The sequence below is a fragment of the Macrotis lagotis genome, chromosome 8, assembly GCF_037893015.1.
Source record: "Macrotis lagotis isolate mMagLag1 chromosome 8, bilby.v1.9.chrom.fasta, whole genome shotgun sequence".
In the NCBI taxonomy this organism is placed as follows: domain Eukaryota; kingdom Metazoa; phylum Chordata; class Mammalia; order Peramelemorphia; family Peramelidae; genus Macrotis; species Macrotis lagotis.
The window spans coordinates 70,592,566-70,619,512 of record NC_133665.1 but is presented as its reverse complement, the minus strand read 5'-3'; the positions used below and the strand labels follow the sequence as shown (position 1 = coordinate 70,619,512).

The window sequence follows — 26,947 nt, the reverse complement described above, 5'->3', positions numbered from 1 at the left end:
TAGAGAAAAAACTGTGGAATTTGAACATAGACTATTATCTTTAATTTTAAGAAAAGTTATCTTAAGCAATTTTGCTAACTCTTTATTTTTTTCCTTAAGGATATGATTTCTCTCCCAACACATTCAATTTAGATCAATGTACAGCAGGGAAACAATGTAAAGACTATCAGACTGCCTTCAGGAGGGGTGGGGGAAGGGATGCAAGATTAAGGGAAAAATTGCAAAATTCAAAGATAAATAAATAAATTTTAATAGATAAATAAATCGGGGTAGCTAGGTGGTGCAGTGGATAGGGCACTGGCCCTGGAGTCAGGAGTACCTGAGTTCAAATCTGGCCTCAGACTCTTAATAATTAACCTAGTTGTGTGGCCTTGGACAAACCACTTAACCCCATTTGCCTTGGGAAAAAAATAGATAAATAAATCAATAAATTAATAAATTAGAGGGATGGCTTAGATGCCCATGGATAATCACTATGGGTGCTCTCTTTTAAGAAACAAGAGAAAGTGGAATGAGATTCTATCTTATTTTTATCTTTTAGGTGTTCCAGTATTCTAAAAAGATCGGGTTATTTACAAATAATTTCATTTTACCACCAAAATGATATTCTTACTATTAGAAACATTAGACCTAAGTTAATTTTTCTCTGCAGCCAGTTGTCAGAAATCTGGCAATTTAATCCCTCAGATTTGATCAGAAGCAAATTCTAAACACACACCTTTAAAGACCAAGGAAATTACCTAAAAATGTATGAAATACAATCACAAGTAAGCATAGTAATTAAAATAATAATATTCCAAATTTTCAGATTAAATGTTTGGGCAAGGAAAAACATAATTTGATTGCTATATTCCATCATTCCATATATGAAGTATCCTGGAAGTGATATCAAATTGTTACAGAAGCATTCAAGGAGAATAACTGCAAAGACACAACCTCATACAAATGAAGTGTTAAAGAGTATTGGTTGCTTATATCAAAATGAATGAATGTCTAAATCCTGTACTCAATTTGACCTTATTCTGGTATATGGTGTGATATGTGGATCTATGCCTACCTTTTGCCATACTATTTTCTAGTTTTCCTTTTCATCAAATAGTGAATTCTTATCCCAGAAGCTGATGTCTTTGAGTTTGTCAAATAGTAGATTACTGTATTCATTTGCTACTCTTTCTTTTGAACCGATCCTAATCCATTGATCCATTACTCTACTTCTTAACCAGTACCAGGTACTTTTGATGACTGTGGTTTTATACTATAGTTTTAAATCTGGTAGAGCCGGGCTACCTTCCTTTAAATTTTTTTTTCCAACAGCTCCCTTGCTATTCGTCCCTTTTTTTGCTACAGATGAATTTTGTTATTATTTTTCCTAGCCCAGTAGTTATTTGGTAGTTTAATTGGTATGGCACTGAATAAGTAATTTAATTTCGGTATAACTGTCATTTTTATTATATTGGCTCGAACTAATCATGAGCATTTGACATTTTTCCAATTATTAAGATATGACTTTATTTGAGGTGAAGTGCTTTATAATTGTCTTCATATAGTTTCTGGGTTTGTCTTAGAAGGGTAGATTCCCAAGTTTTTAATGTTGTCTATAGTTATTTTAAATTGAATTTCTTTTTATCTCTTGCTCTTGGGCTTTGTAGTTAATATACAGATATGCTAATCATTTTTGTGGGTCTATTTTATATCCTGCTATTTTGCCAAATTTGTTAATTGATTCAAGGAGTTATTTAGATAATTTTCTCCGATTTTCTAAGTATAACATCATATCATTTGCAAAGAGTGAAAGTTTTGATTCCTCATTGTCAATTCTGATTTCTTCAATTTCTTTTTCTTCTTTTATTGCTACAGCTAGCATTTCTAATACTATATTGATTAGTAATGGTGATAATGGGCATCCTTGTTTCACCCCTATTTTAATGGGAATGCTCAGAGTTTATGTCCATTAAATATAATATTTATTGATGGTTTTAGATAGATGTTATTCATTATTTTAAGGAAAACTACATTTATTCCTAAACTTTTTAGTGTTTTTACTAGGAAGGAATATGGTATTTTATCAAAGGCTTGTTAGTATCTATTGAGATAATCATGTGATTTCTGTTGGTTTTGCTATTGATATGTTTAATTATGTTGAGTGTTTTCCTATTAGACTGGCTGTGGACAATATTTACCCTATCCAAGAGGAAGAAAAACAAAACACTCACACACACACACACACACACACACACACACACACACACACACACACAAACACAACCCTTCAGAATCTGATAAACACTTTATAGAAATTATTTCTTATATATCTCTCTTGCTATTAATCCTAATTACTCATATCAACAACCACTACTCTGTAAACATGTTTATCAAAATATGTATGTACAATGCTAACTTGACAGTTCACTGCTGAGGGGAGGGTGGAAGGAAATTTTATAACTTAAAAATATACATATGCATATGGATGGAAATAAATACATTTAAAAAAATAAAAGAACTAAGACTGATAGAGATAAATTTAGAAATTTAAAATTAAGACTACATGATAATCTTTCTTCACAATATGGCTGTAGGTAAAAATACTAGCTTTATAACAGTAGTGAACTACTACATCTAAGTCTTTCACTGTTTTAGTCTACAAAATCTTTTTGCTCTTCACAATAGCTTGAAGGATAAGTAGGAGAGTGCTTTTAAACATGCATCCCTTTATAAAAGCATCTAAAGGCAGAGCTGACCTGTCTAGGCAGTGCTTGACATAGTCAATCAATCAATCAGTCAACCTTTATCAAGTGCTATCTATGTGCCAATGAATGGATTAAGCACTGTAAATTAAGTTTTATTATTTTGAGAGAGTTGGATAAAAATCTATAGAAAAAAGGATAGAAAGATGAATTATAAATTAATGGCAAAAAATAGGACTGATCACCAACAGTGACTGATATAAGTCTGTTCACTGAAAACAACAGCTTTTATAGTTTACACAACATACATTTTCAGCTGTTCTGGAATTATGCTTAACTTTGAAATGCAATCTTTCAAATTATGACGATAAAATAAAGTGGATCTCAGGAAAAAGGAGAACCATAATTGAGAATTTTTACATCTTGGGACAGGAAAACAGAAAGCACCCTTCTCTGACCCCTAAAGAAGGGACAGGCTCTATTCTAAAGAGGTCAATGTTGAGCGATGAAAAGATGTCAATTAGAGAGGCCATCTCCTTCCCAGTCCCCAAGCTAACCATAGACAGACCAACCAGTCAGATGTTTCCTATTTTTTACTTTCTTTCTTTTTTGTTTTAGTTCAAATTTTCTTCCAAAAAATTGCTAATATGGAAATGTTTTATATTACTGCATATGAATATCTTATACCAGACTGTTTTAGACAGACAGGAGGGAAGAAAGAGTAGAATTCAGAACTAAAAATGTTTAAAAAATAATCTATACATGTAATGGGGGGGGGGGGATAAATTAAATATTATTTTTTTTAAAAAAATCTAATGCTACTATCCTCAGTCTTACATAGAAACAAAAAAAAAGGAGGGGTGGCTAGGTGGTGCAGTGAATGGAGTACCAAACCCTGGAGCCAGGAGTACCTGAGTTCAAGTCTGACTTCAGATACTTAATAATTACCTAGCTGTGTGGCATTAGTCAAGCTGCTTAACCCCATTGCCTTGCAATAATACTAATAATAATAAAGAAAAATGAAATTATATCCTAATATCAGGTGGGGTTTTTTCAAACCTATTACCTAAGAAGTTTTATTATTAGGAAGAGGAATAGAGTATTAACCCTGATAATAGATTCTTTTGGGAAGGATACTGAAAAGAGGGCCCAAAACAAACTCAAACTTTCAAAGTATTATGTTAAAACTGGAAGGGACCATGGATATCATCTAGTCCAGTTCCTTATTTGGCATAAGAAGAAATTGAGGTCCCAAGGAGAGGAAGTGACTCGGAATTTGCCTATAGTAGGCCTTTGAATGGAGATTTTCCTCTCAATCAGAATTTACAAATCTTTTTTTTTTTTTAGATTTTTTTGCAAGGCAATGGGGTCAAGTCGCTTGCCCAAGGCCACACGGCTAGGTAATTATTAAGTGTCTGAGACTGGATTTGAACTCAGGTACTACTGACTCCAGGGTCGGTACTCTATCCACTGGACCACCTAGCCACCCCTAAATATCTTTTTATTTACTACTTCAAGCAATTCAAACAGTTGAAATTCTGAGAGAATTCCTCACCATCCTGCAGGAAATGTCATCCTTTCCTTGGAAGTACCTACCCATCAAAAGGCTCAATATTTATAGCAAAGTTAAATCATTCTATGATAGTACAGCACCTGAACCTCCATCAAAGATTATTACTTAATATTCTGATCTTCAGTATTCATTCTGTATTCCCCAAAATGCAACTATCTGAGAACAGAGACTATGTTCCATTTAAAAGATGTAACTTCACCAGCACTAAGCAAAATGCTTTGTTGTACTTTGCCAAATTTGCACAAAAAAGACCTCATTAGTTGATGAGATCTTGAATTCATATAGTCCTATTATTATAGTCCAACTATATAGCACACCCAAAATAACTACATGAACTGAATCAACTCAAAATTCTGAAAGACAAGAATACAGATAATATAAATAAGAATGATTTTTTTTTTTAGGTTTTTGCAAGGCATTGGGGTTAAAGTGACTTACCACAAGACTTACCACAAAGTCACACAGCTAGGTAATTAGTAAGTGTCTGAGGCCAGATTTTGAACTCAGGTACTCCTGATTTCAGGGCCAGTGCTCTATCCACTGAACCACCTAGCCTCCCCTAATAAGAGCGGTTTTAATAAAGATTGGAAATAATGAGTTAGAGGCAAGAAGATTTAAATGTTCTATATATTTTAAAGAGTTGAGGACCAGGGGCAGCTAGGTGGCACAAGGATAGAGTACAGTTCTGGGAGTCAGGAAGACTTGATCTCACAGGCTGAGTATTTATTTAGCTTGTGTGACCTGTGACAAGACACTTTTCCCTGATGCCTTGCAAAAAAAAAAAAAGACCAAATAGTTGAGGACTAAAGAAATCTAAAACAATAAACACATTTCTAAGACAGATTTCTACATTTCAAAGTATAGAGATTCAACATTAGAAAAAATTTTCCCTAATTAAAAACCATAATGCTCCAAAATAATGACTTTCAGTTTAACAACCTTGAAAGATTGCCTCAATGTTATTATATTGGTGGGCTATCTTCCCAACCAGACTTACATACATTGAAAGGGAATCACAGAAATGATTTTATAAAACAATTTCTGAAGTCATCAGGAGATCATCTGCTGAAGTTTGTCAAGCCAAAATGAATTATATCTATAATTAAGATGAAAATCCTCCAATTAAATGTTTCATAACAAGTTTTAGGTTAAGGACCAAAAGAAAAATGGAATCGTGTCACTTCTTAAAAGGTTAAAGTCTGGACAAGAAAAAGGAAAGTATGGGGAAAGAGAAGGGATTATGTGTGTGAGTATGTCTTTCTCTGTGTGTGTGTGTGTGTGTGTGTGTGTGTATACATACACAGGTACAAATTGTCTGTTCTTCATGAAACTTTCTTCAAACTTAGACTTTTGAATCTTTAGATTTAATCTAATTTGAAAATTTTCAGTCTGATATAATGCAAATAGAAAAAATGAAACTATCAATATCATTTATAACAAATACATGAAACTCTTCTACTCACCAATTTTAACCTCTGTAAAGGTATTCTACTAATGTCGATTGGTGTCCTTTCTGTGACATTAACAAATCGAACTTCTGGGATGGCAACTGCACACATTACATGGGCCCACCTATCAAAACAAACAAAACAGAACAGAGCCATTATAAAATGGTCAGTGGACCTCTTCACCTGGTCAGTACAGACAAGAGATCCCATTTCCTCTCATAACTCACAATCAAATCTAGTGGCCCTTCCCCCTTTATCTCCATCCCCTTTGTTCTCATGGGAACACAGGAAGATGTGTCCTACATTTGAGTTTGCCTACAATCCTGCCACCCTTGATCAAAGAATAATAATTTTGATACACCAATCATGGGAAGAAAAAAACAAAATCAATTTTTGACAAGGAATTTTTTGAATTCATAAACCTGATCCTTTTGGTAAATAAAGAATTTTGCAGAAAATTATCATAAGCAGTAAAGCACTTATTATTTAAATGAATAATGATTTATTTCTTTAATCAAATATTTATCAGAAACTTATAAGAGGCAATCATTGAATCTTGGGATTCTATGGGGAAATTAAAGCTAGTCTATTCCTTTGTTTCTTTTTTTTTGAGGGGTTTTTGAAGGTTTTTTTTTTGCAAGGCAAATGGGGTTAAGTGGCTTGCCCAAGGCCACACAGCTAAGTAATTATTAAGTGTCTGAGACCAGATTTGAACCCAGGTACTCCTGATGCCAAGGTCGGTGCTTTATCCACTACACCACCTAGCCACCCTATTCCTTTGTTTCGGGGGAAGAAACGCAAAAGATTTTCTATTTCATATTTATAAAGTCCTCAAAAATGATTTAACAAAATCTTAACTGGCATTTTCCAATCATAAATTTCATGTCTCCAATAAAACAACCCCCCCATATCCACACACACACACACACACACACACACACACACACAAAGACTTTATCTGTCTCTCTGTCTCTGTCTCTCTGTCTCTCACTCATTAGTTTGGGGGAAAATTCACATATAGGTATATTTTAAAGCACAGTGTCTATCACATAAGTAAGCACTTAACTAATAAATGATTATTGAATAAATATCCAATGATATACAGTAAGTACCATTTTCTCTGAAGAACAAAAGCTATCTTGTTTTGTGTAGCAACCAAGTGGTTTTTATACTATTTCTAAGAATTTCCAGTATAATTTAAAGTTAAATCTTTAAATTTTAATTTATATAATTTATATTTTGATGGTCTAAATCTTTCCAATGAAGAAAGAACAAATGCTATATAACACATGGGATTTTAGATTCCTTGTACACAAATAGGGAGAATTTGTATACATCTACTTACTTGTAGGTTTAGCCAATAAAAAGCAATCATTTCATTATTTCAAATAATTTTCTTTCTGGTAAAACATACTGGCCATGTTAGTATGTCCTCAAATTCATTTATGGATATTAAAAATTGAGAAACTTGTGAAAGTCATATAGAAACTAGTTGATAAAAGAACCAGACATGAAATTTATTTTCTTCCATGACAGTCTCATCATGGAATCATCCAGGATTTCCCCCTCACATTCTTTATGCTATACCCACTAATTCTTTTTTTTTTTAATTTAAGGCAATTGGGTTAAGTGGCTTGCCCAAAGACACACAGCTAGGCAATTATTAAGTGTCTGAGGATTTATTTGAACTCAGGTGTACCTTACACCAGGGACGGTGCTCTATCCACTGCACCAACTTAATTTCTTAAACATCAATGTACTTTTTCTACTGTTTCTCTTTTGGTGACAACTATCATTTGATTTTAAAAACATGATTTCTATACGATTATATTGATTTTGTGATGACAATAAATACTACTTATCTGGTTCTAACAGATTTTGTTACTTTTTTCTAAATCATCTGTTAAGTTACGTAACAACAGGGTAGATATTTGACATCACATTAAGGAAGGGTTTCTTGATGAAAGCTGCACATAATGAGGAGATTCTGGTTTGTTTTTTTTTTAAATAGCTGTCCTAATAATACAAACTCATAATAAATGATAATTTTCTTAAATGATACTGTCAATATTTGAGATCAGGATTTTTTTAGGGGTGTAGTAGGGCAGCAAACCTAGTCTAAAAGTCATTATAGGCATGTAACACAGTAAAAAGAACCAGTACTGCCTACTTTCACCAAAAAGAAGCTGATGTCAAAAGCTGATAAAGGAAAATGCAGATAATTAATTTGCAATCTTGGGAGGAAAAACACTTTGAAACCATAGATTTAATGATGATAATGAAGTAAATGGTCAAAAATACCTTGGAGTCCTCTTCAAGTTCTCTTTCGATAAACAAGAGAGAAACTTAGCATAAGATTTATCACTTACTTCTTATTCTTAGTTTGCTTGAGTGCACCACCTCTCAAATTGCAGAGACAACATTCCTGGGTTGGAGGAGAGAGGAAGAAAGGGAAGACAAAGAAGGAGAAGACAAATCATGTTAGACAAAGATATTATGTTCTATAAAGATATTCTGTCAATTTAGTTATTTATTTGCCCAGAAAAATCTCAGCATTTAAAAATGAAAAACATACTTAACAAAAGGCCCTTAATAAGCCTAACATCAGAGCAGCTAGGTGCTGCTAGGTTGATAGAGCACTGGCCCTGGAATTAGGAGTACCTGAGTTCAAATCTGGCCTCAGACACTTAATAATTACATAACTGTGTGGCCTTGGGCAAGTCACTTAACCCCATTTGCCTTGAAAAAACTAAATGGCAAGAGTCATTCTGATGACTCACACTGGAGAGTCTTAATTCAGGTACCATTAGAAGTATTAACAAACTCCCACATTTTATATAATATTTACTCATGACTGCCTAAAGTAGAGGTTTATCCCCTGGGTTCATAAACCATATAGAAATGTATGTGAGGGGATTTGTGAATTGGAATGGAAAAAAATATAATATTATTTTCATTGATCTCTCTCTAAAATTTAACATTTTCTTCACTTATAAATTTCTTTTAAAAATGTAATAAGAAAAGAAGCTAACTCAAGACTTACAAAAGTATGAAAGAGATCCTTGAAAAAAAATGTCAAGAACATCTCTCCTGACCAAAAATCTCCCTCAACTCTTCCCCACATATAATTCTAAGACTGAAGAACAAGGTATCAGCAGTCTTTTTCTTGATATATACATATTTGTTTATGAAGGAGAGGATGAACTATTCCTATTAACAGTAACCTTTTGAATAATGCTGTTTTTGGTGGGCAAAATGTTTTCCAGATGATTTTTTTTTTCTGGTTCATATGCATGATCTTCACAACAATGTAAAACACTGGCTCACCATGAAGTCTTGAACTCAGGAAGACCTAGGTTCCAGTCCTACCTTAGAAACATACCATATATAAAACCCAAGCCACTTAACCTTTCAGTGCTCATAGTTGTCTTAAGTTCCAGGCATAATCTAAACTACAAGGTTCTAAGAAGTTCTTGCACTGGGAATTCCTCAAAGCAACTAAATAACATATCTGGGACAAACAACAAATAGACCCATCTTCTAGTCTCTGAGAATAATGCTGAATTTTTATTTCATATGTGTATACATATACATATACATATACACACTTATCATATTACTTTGTTTTCTATGTATCAGGGCTTTTCTACACATTACTATGAATATCTGTATTGAACATTGGTTAATTCTTCATTCTGATGAAATAGACAGATGAAGAAAAAAAGCAGAGAGATCAATTCTTTGCTACATCTTTTACATCTTTAATTTTGAGCTAGTCCATTCATTTCTTTATATTACTTTAAAAATATTTGCAGATGTTTAACATGTTTCCTTGTCTATTCTTCTATATTAAACCATCTTAATCCCTCAAGAAGCTCTCTAAATAGTGTTTAGTCATTTTATTTTCTTTGCTAGATCTCTAATCTTTGTAGCAGATGATTTATAATGAGTATTAAAACCACCTGCCCTTCTTTTATTTTAAGGATTTTGATGCTAAAGAAACAGAGGAAAAAGGAACAAAAGTCACCAAAGGCACAAAAATTAAATATCTAATAGTGCTTTGCTTCATATGCCTTGAAAGTTCCCTAACCATTCAGCAACAATTGATATGCTGATATTAAAGATGTATAGAAAACTGCACAGGTAAATGATTTTCATTGCAGGAAAAAAAACATCCTCAGCTGAAGTAGGGTATTTGAGGAAACAAAGGAGGTTTTTTGTCATCAACTTCAATGGCACATTCAGAAACCATAAAGTACAACAAATAAGGTTGCTAATTTGATGATGTAACAAACTAAAAGAAATTTTACATCTTTGAGCTAGTAGAATAAAAGTATATTTAACTAGAGAGTGTTAAGAAATTTCATGCCATTCCAGTTACTAAATAATAAATGACTGAGAATATATGGCACAAAAGAGGAAATCTATGAACACATTAAAGGTCTCCAACTGATATTGTAGGAGACTTTGTAGATGCCACAGTAAGCAAAGTCAATTATTCTGCTATTATATTATTCTTCTTTACTTTACCTCTACTGTGATAGAACTGGAGTAATTCTAAGTTTCCAGGGGCTTTGCCAGTAGAAGACAAATTCTAGCAGATCTTATAGAAATTTTCCTATAAGAGTATGTGAAATAGAATTTTCAAGGATAGATCTGCTTGTAGAAATGCAAACTAGTTAAGAGTAAAAAGACATCGTGATTCAGTTGATCACAATAGCATGCGAAGAAAATATATTATGGCAAGAAAGAAATTATGATCTGTGATCACTAAAATAAATACTCTAATGAAGGAACATATATATATATATATATATATATATATATATATATATATATATATATATATATGATGAGATTGGTCAAGGGTGAAAAAGATAAGCCATTAATAGATTAAGAGGAGTTGTGACCACTGATTTTGGGAAATATGGAAACCCTCTAACATTTAACACTACTTTTCTACAAAATGGAAAAAATAATGATGATAACTGGAATTTATGCAGTGCTTTAAAGTTTACAAAATGTTTAACACATATTATGCCAGATCCTCATGATTCTCTGAAGTATGTAGTGTAGATAAAATTGCTCCTATTTTGAAGATGAAGATCTAAAAACAAAAAATAGGTGGCTTAAGCTCACATAGCTAGTATTGGCAAAAGCGAGAAATGAAGCTAATTTTTGCAATGCCAAAACTAGTATTCTATTCATTACCAAACAAGTAGTCCCTAGTCCTTAATTCATTGCTAGTTACACAATGATTCCATGATTTCTCTACTTTGTATTCAGGCCAAATTTGAACTGACTTTGGGCCACTGCTTTCTATCGACTGCACCATCTAGCTGCCCCCTAAAATCTAGTTTTAAAAAAATGTTGGAAGAAAAAAGCAAATGAGTCAATATATATAATATTGAATGAATTTATATGTTTCAGTTCCAAGTATCAAGTGAAATTATATAGAAAAAGAAAAGAGTCTACAACAGAGCCTTGGGAGATATCCACATTTATCAGGCATGACTAAGATAAAGATCCAGTAAAAGAGGCAGAGAAGGAACTGACAGATAGGAATGAAGAGAACCAAGAGAAAGTAGTGTCATTAAAAACGTAGACAGAAGACAGCATCAAGCAAAAAAGAGTAATAGTGTCTAATCAAAGGCAACAGAGAGGTCAATAAGGAAGAGGATTGAGAAATGGTCATTAGATTTGGCAATTAAGATCACTAGCAACTTTGAAGAGAACAGGGTCTGTTGAATGATGAGACTGTTGCATAGACTGCTAAGACTTAAGAAGAGAATGATTAGAAAAGAAGAGGAACCCTGGAGTGTAGATGACTCAAGGAGTTTAACTATAAAAGAAAAGAGAGATATATGGAATGACAGGAATGAATGGATCAAATAAGTGTCTATTCAGCCCATATTTGTTATCCAGTCAAGATGCTGGAATGAGAAGGACCTGAGTTCAAATCCAGTTCAAATGACATTTACTAGCTCTATAATTATAGGCAAGTCACTTAACTCCAACTGTGTGGCAAAAAAAAAAAAAAAAAAAAAAAATTCTAGTGACCTTTCCTCTAAGACACTCTGATTTTTTCTTCCTTCTGGAACAGGTTCAGTTCCTGGCACAAAAACTTTACATTCCCTATGATTCCTGTTCTTATATTGCAAGATTTCATACATATTGTTCCTCAAACACTCAAATTTCCAGTTCTTTAACTAATTAATCATGACCTACTTCACAAATATCAGCTGAATAGAACAAAGGACAAAAGAAGTGATGGTGGTAAAGGCTAATGGCATTAATATTTTACTTCAAATATGGAAAAAAAACCCAATAATGATAGAATAAATAGGGAAGAAAAAAATCAAGCACTGAAACTTCAAAATACCTAAGAATATATGAACAAACAAAATTTTTATTTCTTTTGGACCAAGTCCACACATTGTAGTAAGGGCATGATTCTCTCCTTGATGCATCTCTTCTTTCTCTATCATAACCTTGCATATAGGTACTAGAGCCAAAGAAATATAAATTTTGCTTGCTCAACTCTTTATGAATAGAGGGAGAAGAGGAGTGAAGAGGAGAGAGGTAAAGGAGGAGGAGATAGCAACTGGCCTTGAAGAGAGATGAAATAGCATAAATCACTTAGGCAGGAACCTTACTATAGTGAAGATCCAATTAATAATTACAGAACATAAAAAAAAAATTTGGAGAGAATCCAATCAGCACACTTTGTCATTTTCACCATCTGAGTCAAGCCAATCAGTGATGGCCCTGGATGCATTGGGAAACATTGGCCTTTTTAAGCTAAGGTCTTCCCCAGGTCTCAGTTTGGCTGAGATGACACCCATTCAATAGTTAAAGGCTAACTTAAGGGAAAAGATAGCCTGGTTTGTCTTCACAAAAGAAGCAATCTAGAAGGGGAAGACTCTGAGAGTTTCTAGCAAGAAACTCTGGGGTTGACTCAGTGGATAAAAGCCTGGAGTCAGAAAAACTGGAGAGTTCCTTCCTAGCTTTAGATACTTACTAGCTGTGTGCAAGTCACCTAACCTCTCTCAGTCTGCATACATAAATGTAATATGGAGATAAAATGGTACTTATTTCCTTGAGTTGCTGTGAGGATTACATGAGAAAATAATTATTTTGTCACTTCCTCACTCTTCAACCCATTCAGCTTTGTCCATACATTCTGGCCCTGTCCCTACTCCTGACATCTCTACTATATAGAAACAAAAAATATACATCAATTGGCCTATTTCTGTCCCTGGGTCTTGCAAAGAAAGAGGAGGTATGAAAGAGGAGAATCCTCTGCCCAAAGGTACAGTCCTATAAGTAATCACATGGAAGGGATGGGGGGAGAGGACCTATTCTAAATCTGAAATGAAGAAGACTAAAAACCACTTAAGATTAGTTCAATACCCACAGAAGTCACATGGGGCAGGGACTATGGCCAGCAAAATTATAATTGCCTAACTAGGAAGATGAGATGACTTTAAGATCAGTGCTCAGAAGACCACTTGTCTAAGGAAAAGGAGTCAAGAAGTGAGGATAAAGGGATATAAAGAAAAAAAGAAAGAAATCAACAGAGAACTCAGCAAGAAGAAAAATAAGTTTAAAAACTAGGCACTTGGTGCAGTGGATAGAGCACCAGCCCTGGAGTCAGGAGTAACCAACTTCAAACTCATCCTCGAACACATAAAATTTTTAAAAAAATTGGGCAGGGGGCAGAGCCAAGATGGAAACAAGAGAGGATAGTCTCTTTGGTGCTCTCTCTTAAAACCTGTAAGCTAAAGACTCTAACTACATTTTCGAGAGACAAAATCCACAGAGGGACCCAGCGAGGCAATTCTCCAATACAAGGTAACATGGAAAAGAGTGGAAAGGCTCAGCTCCACAGGGTCAGAGGGGCAGCCAGCCACAGTGAAGGAACTTCAGCCTCCAGGAGGCAGCCCCAAGGCGCTGTGAGCCATGGCTCACAGCAGCAGGGGCAGTTTCCTGACCTACACCCCAGGGAAAACAGGAACAACTTGGTGGAACAGCGGGGGACCTCTGCCAGAACAAACATGTGAAGTCCAGCCCTCAGGGCACACAGTGAGCAGCAGAGTAGCCACTGCAGTCCAGATCCAGGAACAGAAGCAGGTGCAGTAAACAGGAGCCCCCAGGGTGTGAGTGCTGAGGGGAGAGAGACTGCCAACCTCTGTCCTCTGTCCCTGGAACAGGACTCTGGGGCTCTGACCACATTCAGATCCTGATCACAGTCTAGCCCCCGCCATAGAACAGCGAGGGCCCCCCCCCCACCTCAGCCCTGTGGCAGAGTGGTGCACTTATGGTCATTCACAAACCAGGCACTTATGGTCATTCACAAAACAGGAGGGAAAAAAGAACCTCACATACTCAAAAGCTCAGGAAGCACTCCAAAACCAGGCACAGGCTGGGAAAATGAGAAAGCAGGAAAAAAAGAGGAACACCATTGAGAAATACTTTGTCTGTGATCTCAAGAAGGATGAGAACACGCAATCTGAAGACGAGGAAGCACAAGCTCCTGCATCTAAAGACTCCAAGAAAAACAGAAGTTGGGCTCAGGCTATGACAGAGCTCAAAAAAGACTTTGAAAATCAAGTGAGGGAGATAGAAGAAAAATTGGGAAAAGAAAGGAGAGAGATGCAGGAAAAACATGAAAAAGAAGTCAGCAGCCTAGTCAAAGAGATCCAAAAGAATGCTGAAGAAAATAACATGCACAAATCAAATGGATAAAACCATTAAAAAAGTCAGGAGAAGAATGCTTTAAAAAGCAGAATTGGACAGATGGAAAAGGAGATAAGAAAGTTCTCTGAGGAAAACAAATCCTTCAGACACAGAGCAAGCAAGTGGAGCCCAGCCCTCAGGGCACACAGCCAGCAGCTTGGTGTTTTCACAGCCCAGACCTGGAAACAGAAGCAGGCGGAGCCGGTAAGCAGGAGCCCCCAGGGCATGAGCCCATTGAGCTGAGGGAGGGGAGTGAAGAGAGACTCTACCTCTGGAACAGGACTCTGGGGCTCTGACCACATTCAGATCCTGATCCCAGTCTAGGCCCCCAAACAGAACAACAGGGCCCCCCCACCTCGGCCCCATGGCAGAGGGGGGCGCTTATGGTCATTTACAGACCAGGAGGGAGGACAGAGCCTCACACACTGAGACCCTTGTGGGAGTGTCCCAAAAGCTCAGGAAGCACCCTAAAGAACAGGCTTAAGCTGGGAAAATGAGCAAGCAAAGAAAAAAGAGGAAGACCATTGAGAAATATTTTACACATGAGCCCAAGAAGGATCAAAATACTCAGTCTGAAGATGAGGAAGCACAAGCTCCTACATCTAAAGACTCCAAGAAAAAACAGAAATTGGGCTGAGGCTATGACAGAGCTCAAAAAAAAGACTTTTGAAAATCAAATAAGGGAGTTGGAAGAAAAACTGGGAAAAGAAAGGAGAGAGATGCAGGAAAAAACATGAAAATGAAGTCAGCAGCTTAGTCAAGGAAATCCAAAAAAATGCTGAAGAAAATAGCATGCTAAAAAACAGCTTAGGTCAAATGGATAAAACAGTTCAAAAAGTTATTGAGGAGAAGAATGCTTTAAAAAGCAAAACTGGCCAGATGGAAAAAGAGATAAGAAAACTCTCTGAGGAAAACAAATCCTTCAGACAAAGAATAGAATTCAGGGAGATTGATGAATTTACCAGAAATCAGGAATCAATACTACAAAACCAAAAAAATGAAAAATTAGAAGAAAATGTGAAATATCTCATTGAAAAAACAACTGATATGGAAAACAGACTTAGGAAAGATAATTTAAAAATTATTGGAATACCTGAAAGTCATGATCAGGAAAAGAGCCTTGACATCATTTTCAAAGAATTACTACAGGAAAATTACCCTGATATCTTAAAAGCAGAGGGCAAAATAGAAATGGAGAGAATCTACTGATCTATCTGAGAAAAAGATCCCCCCCCAAAAAAAACAACTGCCAGGAATATTATAGCCAAGTTCCAGAACTCCCAAGTCAAAGAGAAAATATTACAAGCAGCCAGAAGGACCCAGTTCAAATATCATGGAGCTACAGTCAGGATCACACAGGACTTAGCAGCAACTACACTGGAAGCTCGCAGGGCGTGGAATATAATATACCAGAAGGCAAAAGAGCTTAGAATGCAACTGAGAATCAACTACCCACCAAGGCTGAATGTCCTCTTCCAGGGAAAAAGATGGACTTTCAGTGAACCAGGGGAATTTCAAATGTTCCTTTTGGAATGGCCAGAGCTGAACAGAACGTTTGATCTTCAGATACAGGACTTAGGTGAAGCATGGAGATTGGAGGAGAGGGGGGAAATATGAGGGACTTAATGAGGATGAACTGCATGTATTCCTGCATAGAAAAATGACACTAATAATACTCATATGAACCTTCTCAGTTAATAGAGCAGGTAGAGGGAGCTTTTATAGTTCAAGCACAGGAGAAAGCTGAATTCAAAGATAAAATATGGTGTAAAAATGGAGTCAATAGGAAAAAAATGGAAATGGAATGGGAGAAAGAAAAAGGAGAGGGGGAATAGTCCAAGATATTTCACATAATAAGATTTTTTTTATTACAATGAGCTATTGCAATGATATGGAAGAGGGGAGGCAAGGGGGAATGAGGGAACCTTTGCTCTCATCAGAGATGGCTAGGAGAGGAAACAGCAAATATACTCAATGGGGTATAGACATCTGGAGTAAGAAGGAGCAGAGAGCAGGGGGAAGGGGTGGGGATGTGAATAAAGGAGGAGAGACTGGACCATGGGGGGAGACTGGTCAGATATAACACATTTTCTTTTTTACTTCTTGCAAGGGGCTGGGATTGGATGGCCTGCCCAGGACCATAGGGCCAGGTGGATTCTGGGCCTAATTGGTGGTATGGGGGCTCAGGGCTTCTTGGCCCCAGGACCGGGAATCTGTCTGCTGCGCCACTCAGCGACCCTACAGCAGAGTCAGAGTGAAAGGAGAGAGAAAATATAGTACATGGTAGTGGAGAAATAAGAAAGGAGGGAGTTGTGATCAGCAATGGCAACGTTGGAAAAATATGGAAGCAACTTTTGTTATAGACTTATCATAAAGAATTTGATCTACCAACGACAGAGTTGTTGGTGTTGGAACAAAGACTGAAGCACATTTTTTGGTATAATTATTTGGGGGAGGGTGCAGGGCAAGTGGGGCTGGGTGGCCTGCCTGGGGCCACATAGCAGGGTGATCTTTGGGTGTCTGGGGCTGGATTCGGAGCCAGGTGCTCCTGGCTCAAGGGCCATTGCTCTGTCTGCCACCCAGCCACCCCTACTATTATTACTATTTTTTTTTATTTTGGGTCTTTTTTTTTCTTCTTTTTGGTTTTTGCAGGGCAGTGGGGATTGGGTGGCTTGCATGTCACATGGCTGGGTGATTGTTGAGTTTACAAGGCTGGATATGGACTCAGGTGCTCATGGCTCCAGGGCTGGTGCTTCGTCCATTGCGCCACCTGGCCATACCTACAATTATTACTATTATTTTTTTATTTTAATTTTTTTTCTCTCCCCTTTACTTTTTTCGCCCGAGCAAGTCTATCTATATTCGTGGAGGGAGGGGTATTTTGTTTACTTGTAAACAAGAATATTTTATTAATGTAAAAAACATTTGTACAAAATGAGAATAAAAAATAAATTAAAAAAAAGATATAATGTGGTGTAAAAATGGGAGTCAATAGATAAAAGGGAAATGTAATGAGAGAAAGAAAAAAAAAGGGAGGGGGAATAGGCCAAGATATTACATATAATAAGATTTTTCTTTATAACAGTGATCTATTGCAATCATATGGAAGGGGGGAAGGCAAGGGGGAATGAGGGAATAACACATTTTCTTTTTTACTTCTTGCAAGGGGCTGGGATTGGATGGCCTATCCGGGACCACAGGGCCAGGTGGATGCTAGGCCTAAGGGGTGGTATGGGAACTCAGGGCTTCGTGGCCCCAGGGCTGGGGATTTGTCTGCTGTGCCACTCAGCTGCCCTAGGGCAGAGACAGAGTGAAAGGAGAGAGAAAATATAGTACATGGTAGTGGAGAAGTACAAATGGAGGGAGTTGTGATTAGTAATGGCAACGGTGGAAAAATATGGAAGTAACTTTTGTGATGGACTTATCCTAAAGAATGTGATCCACCAGCGACAGAGCTGGTGGGCAAATGTGGCTGAGTGGCCTGCCTGGGTTCACATAGCTGGGTGTCTGAGGCTGGATTTGGACCTGGGTGCTCCTGGCTCAAGGGCCAGTGCTCTGGCCACCCCTATTATTACTATTTTATTTTATTTGGGGTCTTTCTTTTGTTTGCTTTTGTAGGGCAATGGGATTGGGGTGGCTTGTTGGATGTGTGGAGCTGGATTTGGGTTCAGGTGCTCCTGGCCCCAGGGCTAGTGCTCTGTCTACTGCGTCCCCTGGCCATACCTAAAATTATTACTAATTTTTATTTTTTATTTTTAATTTTAATTTTTTTCTCTCCCCTTTACTTTATCACTCATGTGGGTCTATATTTTTGGGGGGAAGGGGGTATTATGTTTATTCTTAAACAAGAATATTTTATTAATGTATAAAAACATCATTTGTACAAAATAAGAATACAAAAAACAACTTTCAAAGATGACTATAAAAATCTTCCCAAGAAAAGGACATGAATTTCATAATTCTGATAAGTTTTCCTTCATCTCTACTATAATGTAAAATAAGACTGCATTTATATTTTTAAGTGAAATATCCCAAATTTCAGGGTTCTTTTGTTATTGAAAATAAGATTTATGTTTTCTTGATCTTTATTCTTATGAAAAGGAAGGTAATTTTTATTTATTAATCTTATATTCTTCAACTTAGCTAAATTAATTTGTTACAATAAATTTTTGGTTAAATTTGTTTAAAAAAATAGGGCACATGGGGCAGCTAGGTGATGTAGTGGTCCTGGTTTCAAATCCAACTTCAGACACTTAATACTTGCTTAGCTGTGTGACCTTGGACAAGTCACTTAACTCCATTGTCTTGCAAAAACAAAAACAAAAAAAAATTAGGTTCATGTAGATAATCAGCAGAAAATATATGAACACAGAAGGGATGACGACCATCTAAACGAGTTAAAACATGAAGCAAATGATTTTATGCATTCCCAAAATTGCATGGAACCACTGAAGGATTTTCCCATATGCTTCAAGAAAGAAATAAGAATTGTGAAAGCAGAATTTATGACCTCCAGAGCAGAAATAATTGGCAGAACACAAAATCCTTAGTGGTAAGAAATAAAAAAGGATTAACTGATTGGGAATACAAATACAGATTGGAAGGACAATTTGGGGAAAAAAGCAATAAGCAAAAACATTCAAAGAAGACATGCTCTCTATGCAAACCATGTATATTGATCTTGAAGATAGGATGAGTAAATATAACTTATGAATCAAAAGTCTCCCAGAAGAATATGACAGGTCAAAAAAAATTTGAATACCATAATGCAAAAAATAATAAAACTACCAACAACTTTTGACTGTAGAAAACAAATTGCCAATCGAAAGAATCCATAGTTTGTCTCTAAAGAAAAAAGCCAGTGCTATAGGCTCTGAGACTTTTGGTGGTCAACTCTGTCCATTACAATGACAAAGAGAAAGACCTTCTGTGGCCTTCAGTAGTTATGGCTGCATCTCCTGTAGAAGTAGCAGGACCTTCACAGAGGCTCGATCCAAGAATGATGGCTATGAATGTGCTGGAAGATAGCAACTATATTGTTATTTACAAGGTTCATGGATTTAAGGTCCTGGGATTTTTAAAGAATGGCTTGGGGGCAGCTAGGTGGCCTAGTGGATAAAGCACCGGCCCTAGAATCAGGAGTACCTGGGTTCAAATCCAGTCTGAGACACTTAATAATTACCTAGCTGTGTGGCCTTGGGCAAGCCACTTAACCCCGTTTGCCTTGCAAAAACCAAAAAAAAAAATTTTTTTTCACAGTATTGTAGAGAAAGACAAAGAAATTGTGTCTCTGTGTGTGTGTGTGTGTGTGTGTGTGTGTGTGTGTGTATAGCATGAAAATAATTACACATCTTTATGAGAATATTAATTTTGAAAGGTAGCATTTCATGGTGGAAAGATCATTCAACTTATAAGGTGGACTGCAGAGCTTGATTCCAGATTCTGGCACTTATGTGACTTTGATGAGTCACAACTTTCTGAGCTTCAGTTTCCATATTGGTAAAATAATATCAATATTAAAAGCTTGTGAAAAAAAGGGCTTTGAAATCCAAAAGAACAAGGTAAATTTAAACTATTATTACAATATATGTCTTCTGAGAACATTTTTCTCTTCATTCTCTTCCTTCATATTATTTGTTTAGTACAGTGACCAAAGGTGAATACACTCTGCTGTGTCATACAGTTGGCTTTTCTCTCCATAATGTCAGTTATTATTCTTCCTGCCATTACTAGTGCCTTCTTCTTTGAAACATTTAAGATTAATGAGGCATTTGTACTCAATTGAGAAGCAATTTATGAATACAGCTCAAAGGGCTATACAGAATATTCTCTTTCATTAAAAGTCTTTTTATTGTGAGGTAGAGGGAGAGGGAGAGGAAAAGAGGGAGAAAAAGAGAAGAATGGATTATGACTTCTACCTCCCTAACATTGTCCCACAATGTCACTGTTTACTCACCATAAGTAATATAGAAAGATAAATAAAATAATACACTGACCTTTGCAAGCAAGGATATGTGCATTTCTCCAGAATGATTTATTCCTCTGACAGAAACAGCTTTTGGATGAACAGCAGCATCACTAACCACTTATTTGTTTTCAACCCTGAAGACTACAAATTTTGTGAAGTCAATTTTCTCCAACTTTTACTTAACCTAAGACAATCCAAACTAGTCTTGTCTGCTGCTCACTATACGTCTTGCCACTGTGACACAGAAGGGGGAAAAGGTGCACAAAACTGTTCCAAGACAGCAGTAGTGCCACCATGTCCAATTGCATTTAGACATCAGTTGCTCTGTAATATACATTGAAAAGTTTTCACATGAGAAAAAGTCAATTCCTTTATCAGGGAGACAAACTGATTTCAGAATATTATCCAACTTATATGAGAGGTTTGCTGGACAGAAACTAAGGCAAATATGAAAGAGACAAAATTAGTTATTCAGGAATATTGAATATTCTGAGGAAATAAAGGAAAAACACTCATTTGATCATATCAGGTACTATAAGGTAGGGAAAGAAGACATTGCTGAAATCCATATTTGTCCTTCTGATTTCTCCCTATTACCCTGAATCTTTTTTGTCTACTTTCTACAAATTCAAAAGCTAAGTTTTTCTTCGCTCTGGTGTTTCTGCAGTGAATCTTCATTGTTTCATTAATGGGATCTTTTAAATACAGATATAATGATCAGGTTCCATTCATGAGCTCCAATCTTGAATTTGCCTTTTAAACAGGAGCTACCCATGAATTCAGGAAAAGTATGGAAGAAATGCAGGGGATAGAGAGAAGAGTCATGTGCAGAAGGAGAGCTGGTTCCCTAAAGAAAGTGCTGTGCATTCCGAGGACCTTTCTAGGTACCATACAAAAAGAAACTAATAAGAAATGAGGAAATAATGAGAAATCAGAGAGAGACACATACTAGCATTGTGAGAAAGGACTGATCATCTACACCCTCTTCCCCCAAAACACGCAATGACAAACAGAATCAATAGGTAGAGGTTTTGAGGGAGGGAAGGCACTATCAACAGATAAGAACATGAAGGAGAAGAAAGAACTGAACAGCAGGAAACTAATATTCAGTCACAACCTAGATCAATCTCCTAGCTGAAGCTAAATGACTCCAGAGGAAAGGAAAATACTGGGAGAATAACAGCCTAGGTAATAATCTAAAGCTGGCAGACGATAGAAATCCCTGCCACTATAGAGGAAAGGGCAGTTATTATAAGGATGAATAGTTGGTGGATTTTTGGTTTCATTTTATTTATTTCGTTTTATTTTGTAAGGTAAACAGAATCCATTCTATAGTCAATATAACTTAGTCAATATAAGTCAATAACTACAGTCAATATAACTTAAGTGTCATATGGGAATTAGGGCAGTTTTGTGTGTGTGTGTGTGTGTGTGTGTGTGTGTGTGTGTGTGTGTGTGTTCTGATGTTCCCATAGGAAATCCTAAACAGGGTCAAAACAAACCATAGCCTCCCAAGATTGAACACTGTCCCTCTGATTCCAAATCGGCAATGCAATGGTTTACAAACAGAATCACGAAAAGACTGGAAGGTGAACTTGTGTGAACTTGTCCAGCTAGGTGAACATGGACAAATCACCTGGGTTTCAGTTTCTTCTGTCAAATGATGAGATAGGGTTAAATAGTCTTGAAAGTCTTCTCCACTTCTGATCCTGCTGTATATCAAAAGTTCACATTTGCAGTTATTTCCTACCCATAAACCTTATATTCCAAAGATTAACACTGAAAGCCTAGTCTCCAACAAACTGATATAGAGCTCTTATGGATCATATAACAATGAGGAAGTATATACTACTGGATCCTCAAGGTCAGCAGCAGGACAAGATGGAAACCAGGAAAGATAGAATGGGGGGGGGGGGGGCAGGGAGAGAGAGAGAGAGAGAGAGAGAGAGAGAGAATGAATAGGGGAATGAACAAAGTAAAGCAGGAGAGTGATAAAATATTTCAAAAAATGAAGATTTGATTTAGGCAAAGACCACTGCATTTGAATCCAGGTTCCACAACAGGATAAATTAAGGGAGACTGTAACTTCTTAATTATTCGGTCTTAAAATTAGACAAAATGAACTTTAGGATCTGACCATAACTGCCAAGCAACTGTCTAGCCTTTGTCTGAAAATTTCCAAGGGGGGTTACTACCTTTTAGACACCTTTTTAAACTTTCTACTTTTATTAAGAGTAATTCCCTTAAGTTGAAACTAAATTGGCCTCTTTGTAACTTTCATACATGGATCTTAATTTTGTGCTCTGGAACCAGAAGTATAATCTCTCCTTCAAACATCAGCTCTTCAACCCAAAAACAGCAGGCTACTATTCCCTCTGTTTCCCCGAGGTTAAGCAAATGTAGTTCCTTAAACCAATTTTCTTATGTCATGAACTCAAGGTTTTTCTCCTAGTTCCCTTTCCTTGAACATTTATCAATATTCAATATCATTTTAATCATGGTGCCAAGGACTGTGAACATAATACTCTGGACAAGGATAGAAAGCAGAGGGATGGACAACCTTTTTGTTCATGGAAGCTTTGACCCTTCTAAAACAGACCAAGATGGCACTTCTACCTTTTAAAGTAATTCTATCACACTACAGACCCATACAGAGATTTAAGGTCAGTAAAACCACAGATCCTTTTCCATACTAATGCAACATATCTATGATGCTCAAATCTAATGTTTATCTAATTGATTTTATTACACCCAAATGCAATTTACATTTATCCTTACTGAATTTCATCATATTAGATTTAATCTTAATGCACCACTTAATTAAGTTCCCTTTGGATTTTAGCTCTACTATCCCTCATAGCTCTGTCACCTGAAAATTTGATTAATATACCATCCTTGCATTTATCCTAGTTACTGATAAAATTATAAAAAAGCCAAGTTCAGCTGCTTAGTATTCTTCCCTAGACATCTCCTGCCAGGTTGAAACTGAACCATTATCAAATACTCTTTGGGTGTGTTCATCCAAACAGTTCTGAATCCTTCTAAAACTGTATTACCATTTAATCTATACTTCTCTATTTTCCCTATAAGAATGAGTTGCGATACTTGGGTGAAAGTATTACTGAAATCTATACAAACTATGTCCAAAGCATTTTATATATCTACTAGTTTAAATGTTGAAAAAGGAAATAAGAATAGGCTGGCACTACTCGTATTTTCTGAAGACATGATTGATATCTGTGAAAGCCATCTCAGTTTCTAAATAATTTCCTTCTGATCTCTGCAAAGAGTCTCTCCTCTTCTGAGCAAAATGCTTCATGTGGATGAAGGTAGAGGAAAAAAGAGATCCTTTTAAGACTGAAAACTCTAGCAGGAGTAAGGACTCCATTCTCAGGGTCATATCAGAGTCAACAGTACACTGAAGAGCTAGAGACACTTCTCAAATAACTCTTCCCTCTGATGAAGTACTGTCACTGAGAAATCCTCAAGCAAAGGCTGAGATGCTTAGAGTGGACTTGATGCATTTTTGGCAGGGCTTGGATTAATGTTCATTTCTTTAAATTCAAAAACAATTAATCTTTGTTAGAAAGGTAATAGACAGACATAGAAGAAAGAAAGACTAAACAGAAAGAAAAACAGACATATTTAGATTGATCCATTTTAAGTCTTGGCTGTAAATTTTGCCCTTATTTTTAGAGGCTATCCCTGTCATAAAATGAACAGTTGTGGTTTAGGTGAACAAAGTTTATTGACATCAAAGGCATGGCACAAAAAAAAAAAAACAGGTATGCCAATGTGAAGTAGAAAATAGGAGAAATCCATGAATAAAGAGTTTTTATAATCCTAAGAGGTTAATAATATTTTTAATTTAATTTAATTTAATTATCATTCCAGTTAGTATGAAACTAGGCAAATTTAGAAATCTGAATCCATTACAGTGCCTGATAAAGAAGGAAAAAAAATGCAATACTTTTTGAAGCAAAATAATAGTGTTGTATAGACTGCAACACATCAACTACAATCATTACTCAATAAGTTGTAACTGTTATTAGTAATAAAGAAAACTAAAGAGCCCCATATTGTCTGCTATACAGGAAAAATTACAAGATTTTTAAATCAAAAGGTTTTTTTCACCTTATTTTATTTGGCAATCCTTTAATCATGAAGGGAAAGATAAATATAATGCAGCACCCAAACATCTACATTTCACTATTCATTTATAGTTGTCCTTTAAAATAACATCCCATAAAGAGACAGAGCAGAAGTGCATGGACCATGTGAATTCCAATCCTATGTCTGCAAATTTTTTTACAACTATGACTAAAATGGAAGTGACTGTTTATTATGTGTATTCATTATCACACTTTCACTATACAATAAAACCTCCTTTATTACTCTGCAGGGTACAATAAATGTATTTAGCTAGATAGTAAATGTAGGCAATTACCTGGTTTATGCATTTCATTATACAGAATAAGAATGTGAATCCACAACAGTTTTTTTCATGCGAATCCTACTTTTTCCATAGTGTGATAATTTCCTCTAAGAACACAAAGCATTAGAGATATCTTTCTATAATATAGTTTCCATCAACAAAAAAATAATGAATCTGTTCAACTACCTGGGTTGGAAGAAATAAGTTTGAGTAAATAAGAATAGGTATTAAAGGTACAATTCATAATGTATAAAACTAGGCTTTCCTCCTAGCAAATGATTAGGATTATAGCTAAAGGCATTCTTACAATGAATAAAACAATTAAGCTCACAATGTACTGAACTACAGTTTTCCTTCAACAGCAATGCCCTTTCCTCCTAGTTAACTGCTTTGTCTTTTACTACTCACATAGCAAGTTGAGAAAGAGCTAATATTTGTTTAGCATTTTGAGGTTTATAAAGTGCTTTATATTATTATCTAATTTTATCTTCATAGCAACCCAGGGAAGTAGATGCCTGTTTTAAGAGATAATAAGTACCTGCCTGTTCTAAATATCCTCAGATCCCATAAAGACAGAAACTTATATAATAATCTGACATGTAATTAGACTACAGTCATTATATTACCATAAGATCATCATGAGCACACGTGGGTGAGTTGTTAATTTCACAGCTTATTTATGGTATTAATAATATATGTAAAAAACCATAACGGAACTTTATTTCTTGGCTATAATGGGGGGCGAAGGAGAATGGGGGGAAGAGGGGGATTATTTTTTAAGGAAGCATGAAGAATGTGATCTGGGTTTCATAATAGACAGCAAGTGATATAGTGGATAGAGTAGTGGGTCTGAAGTCAGGAATACACAATTGGAATTCAAATGTGGTTGCAAATACTTATAACTATGTGGTCCAAAGGAAGTCACTTAATTGCTTTTTGCCTCAGTTTTCTCAATTTTAAAAACGGGGATCTGACAAAAGATATTTGTAAAGTGTTTAATGTAATACTTGACATATTAAAGGGCTCTTAGAGAGGCTGCCTCCAACCCCCCCCAATACTGAGCTTTCTTATGAATTTTCACTTCTATTTATAGGAACAGAAGCTTGAACTAAATAAAATTTAAACTAAAAATTAACTTCTGAGGAATAATCTATTAAATAATCTTTTTTTCTTTTTCTTTTTTTTTAGGGTCTTTTTTTGCAAGGCAAACGGGGTTAAGTGGCTTGCCCAAGGCCACACAGCTAGGTAATTATTAAGTGTCTGAGACCGGATTTGAACCCAGGTACTCCTTACTCCAAGACCAGTGCTTTATCCACTATGCCACCTAGCCGCCCCAATAATCTTTTTTCATTATATTTTCAATCTATTTAATACCCTTTGTATTTCAGAAAACCACAAGGTATAAACTAATAAAGTAATACCTGAAAGAAAATTTATCAATACAAATAAGAATTATGCCTTGTTATTGTATAACCAAAGTGGGCTAAGTAATGAATTTTGATAAGAACTTTAAATAAAATCAAACAAGAAGATATATAAATTTTGAAAAAATGCCTCGAAAAGGGCAGTTAGGTGACACAGAGGAAACATCTGGTCCTGGAGTCAGGAGGTCCTGAGTTCAAAATTGTCTTAAATACTTGACTGTTGGACAATGTCACTTAACCCCAATTGAATAATCAACACCCCACTTCCACCAACCCCCCAAAAAAGAAATGTTTCTCCAAATATGTACTTGCACTTCAATTTTTCCCATCATCTTTGAAATATTACATGAGAAATATTCCTTTTAATCATTAGGTTCCTACTTCCTTTATATTCTCAACAGGAATTTTAGAAAATTAAATTGTTAGCCAAACTCCAGTGTCACTTTAGGTGATCAATTTATTTCTCACATCTCCATCATCATCATCATCATCATCATCATCATCATCATCATCATCATCATCATCAGAGGCCTTTCCCTAAAGTATCGTTCAGAGAAAACTGAAATGTAGAACACGGACAACTAAGATTCAAAAACAATCAGTGTAAGAATAAATCAAAAGAGTTCTTAAGTCAGAAGGTAAGACTACTCTTTGTTAAAAACTGCTGGAGTTCTTA

The 26,947-nt window shown here is 35.8% G+C and overlaps 1 protein-coding gene across 11 annotated transcripts in view; it reads right to left on the bottom strand.

Annotated features, from left to right (window-relative positions):
- Window positions 1–26,947, bottom strand: part of KDM4C (lysine demethylase 4C) — a 502,779-nt gene that overhangs the window by 193,529 nt on the left and 282,303 nt on the right. For all 11 annotated transcript variants that reach the window (XR_012470847.1, XM_074197494.1, XM_074197496.1 and 8 more), the window contains 2 exons: window positions 8,075–8,130; window positions 5,721–5,829 (listed from right to left, as the gene is read on the bottom strand). Coding sequence is in view for 10 of the 11 variants with exons in the window: in XM_074197494.1 (XP_074053595.1) it covers window positions 5,721–5,829; window positions 8,075–8,130 (165 nt within the window). In the remaining variant the exon portion in view is untranslated. The remainder of the gene's footprint in view (window positions 1–5,720; window positions 5,830–8,074; window positions 8,131–26,947) is intronic.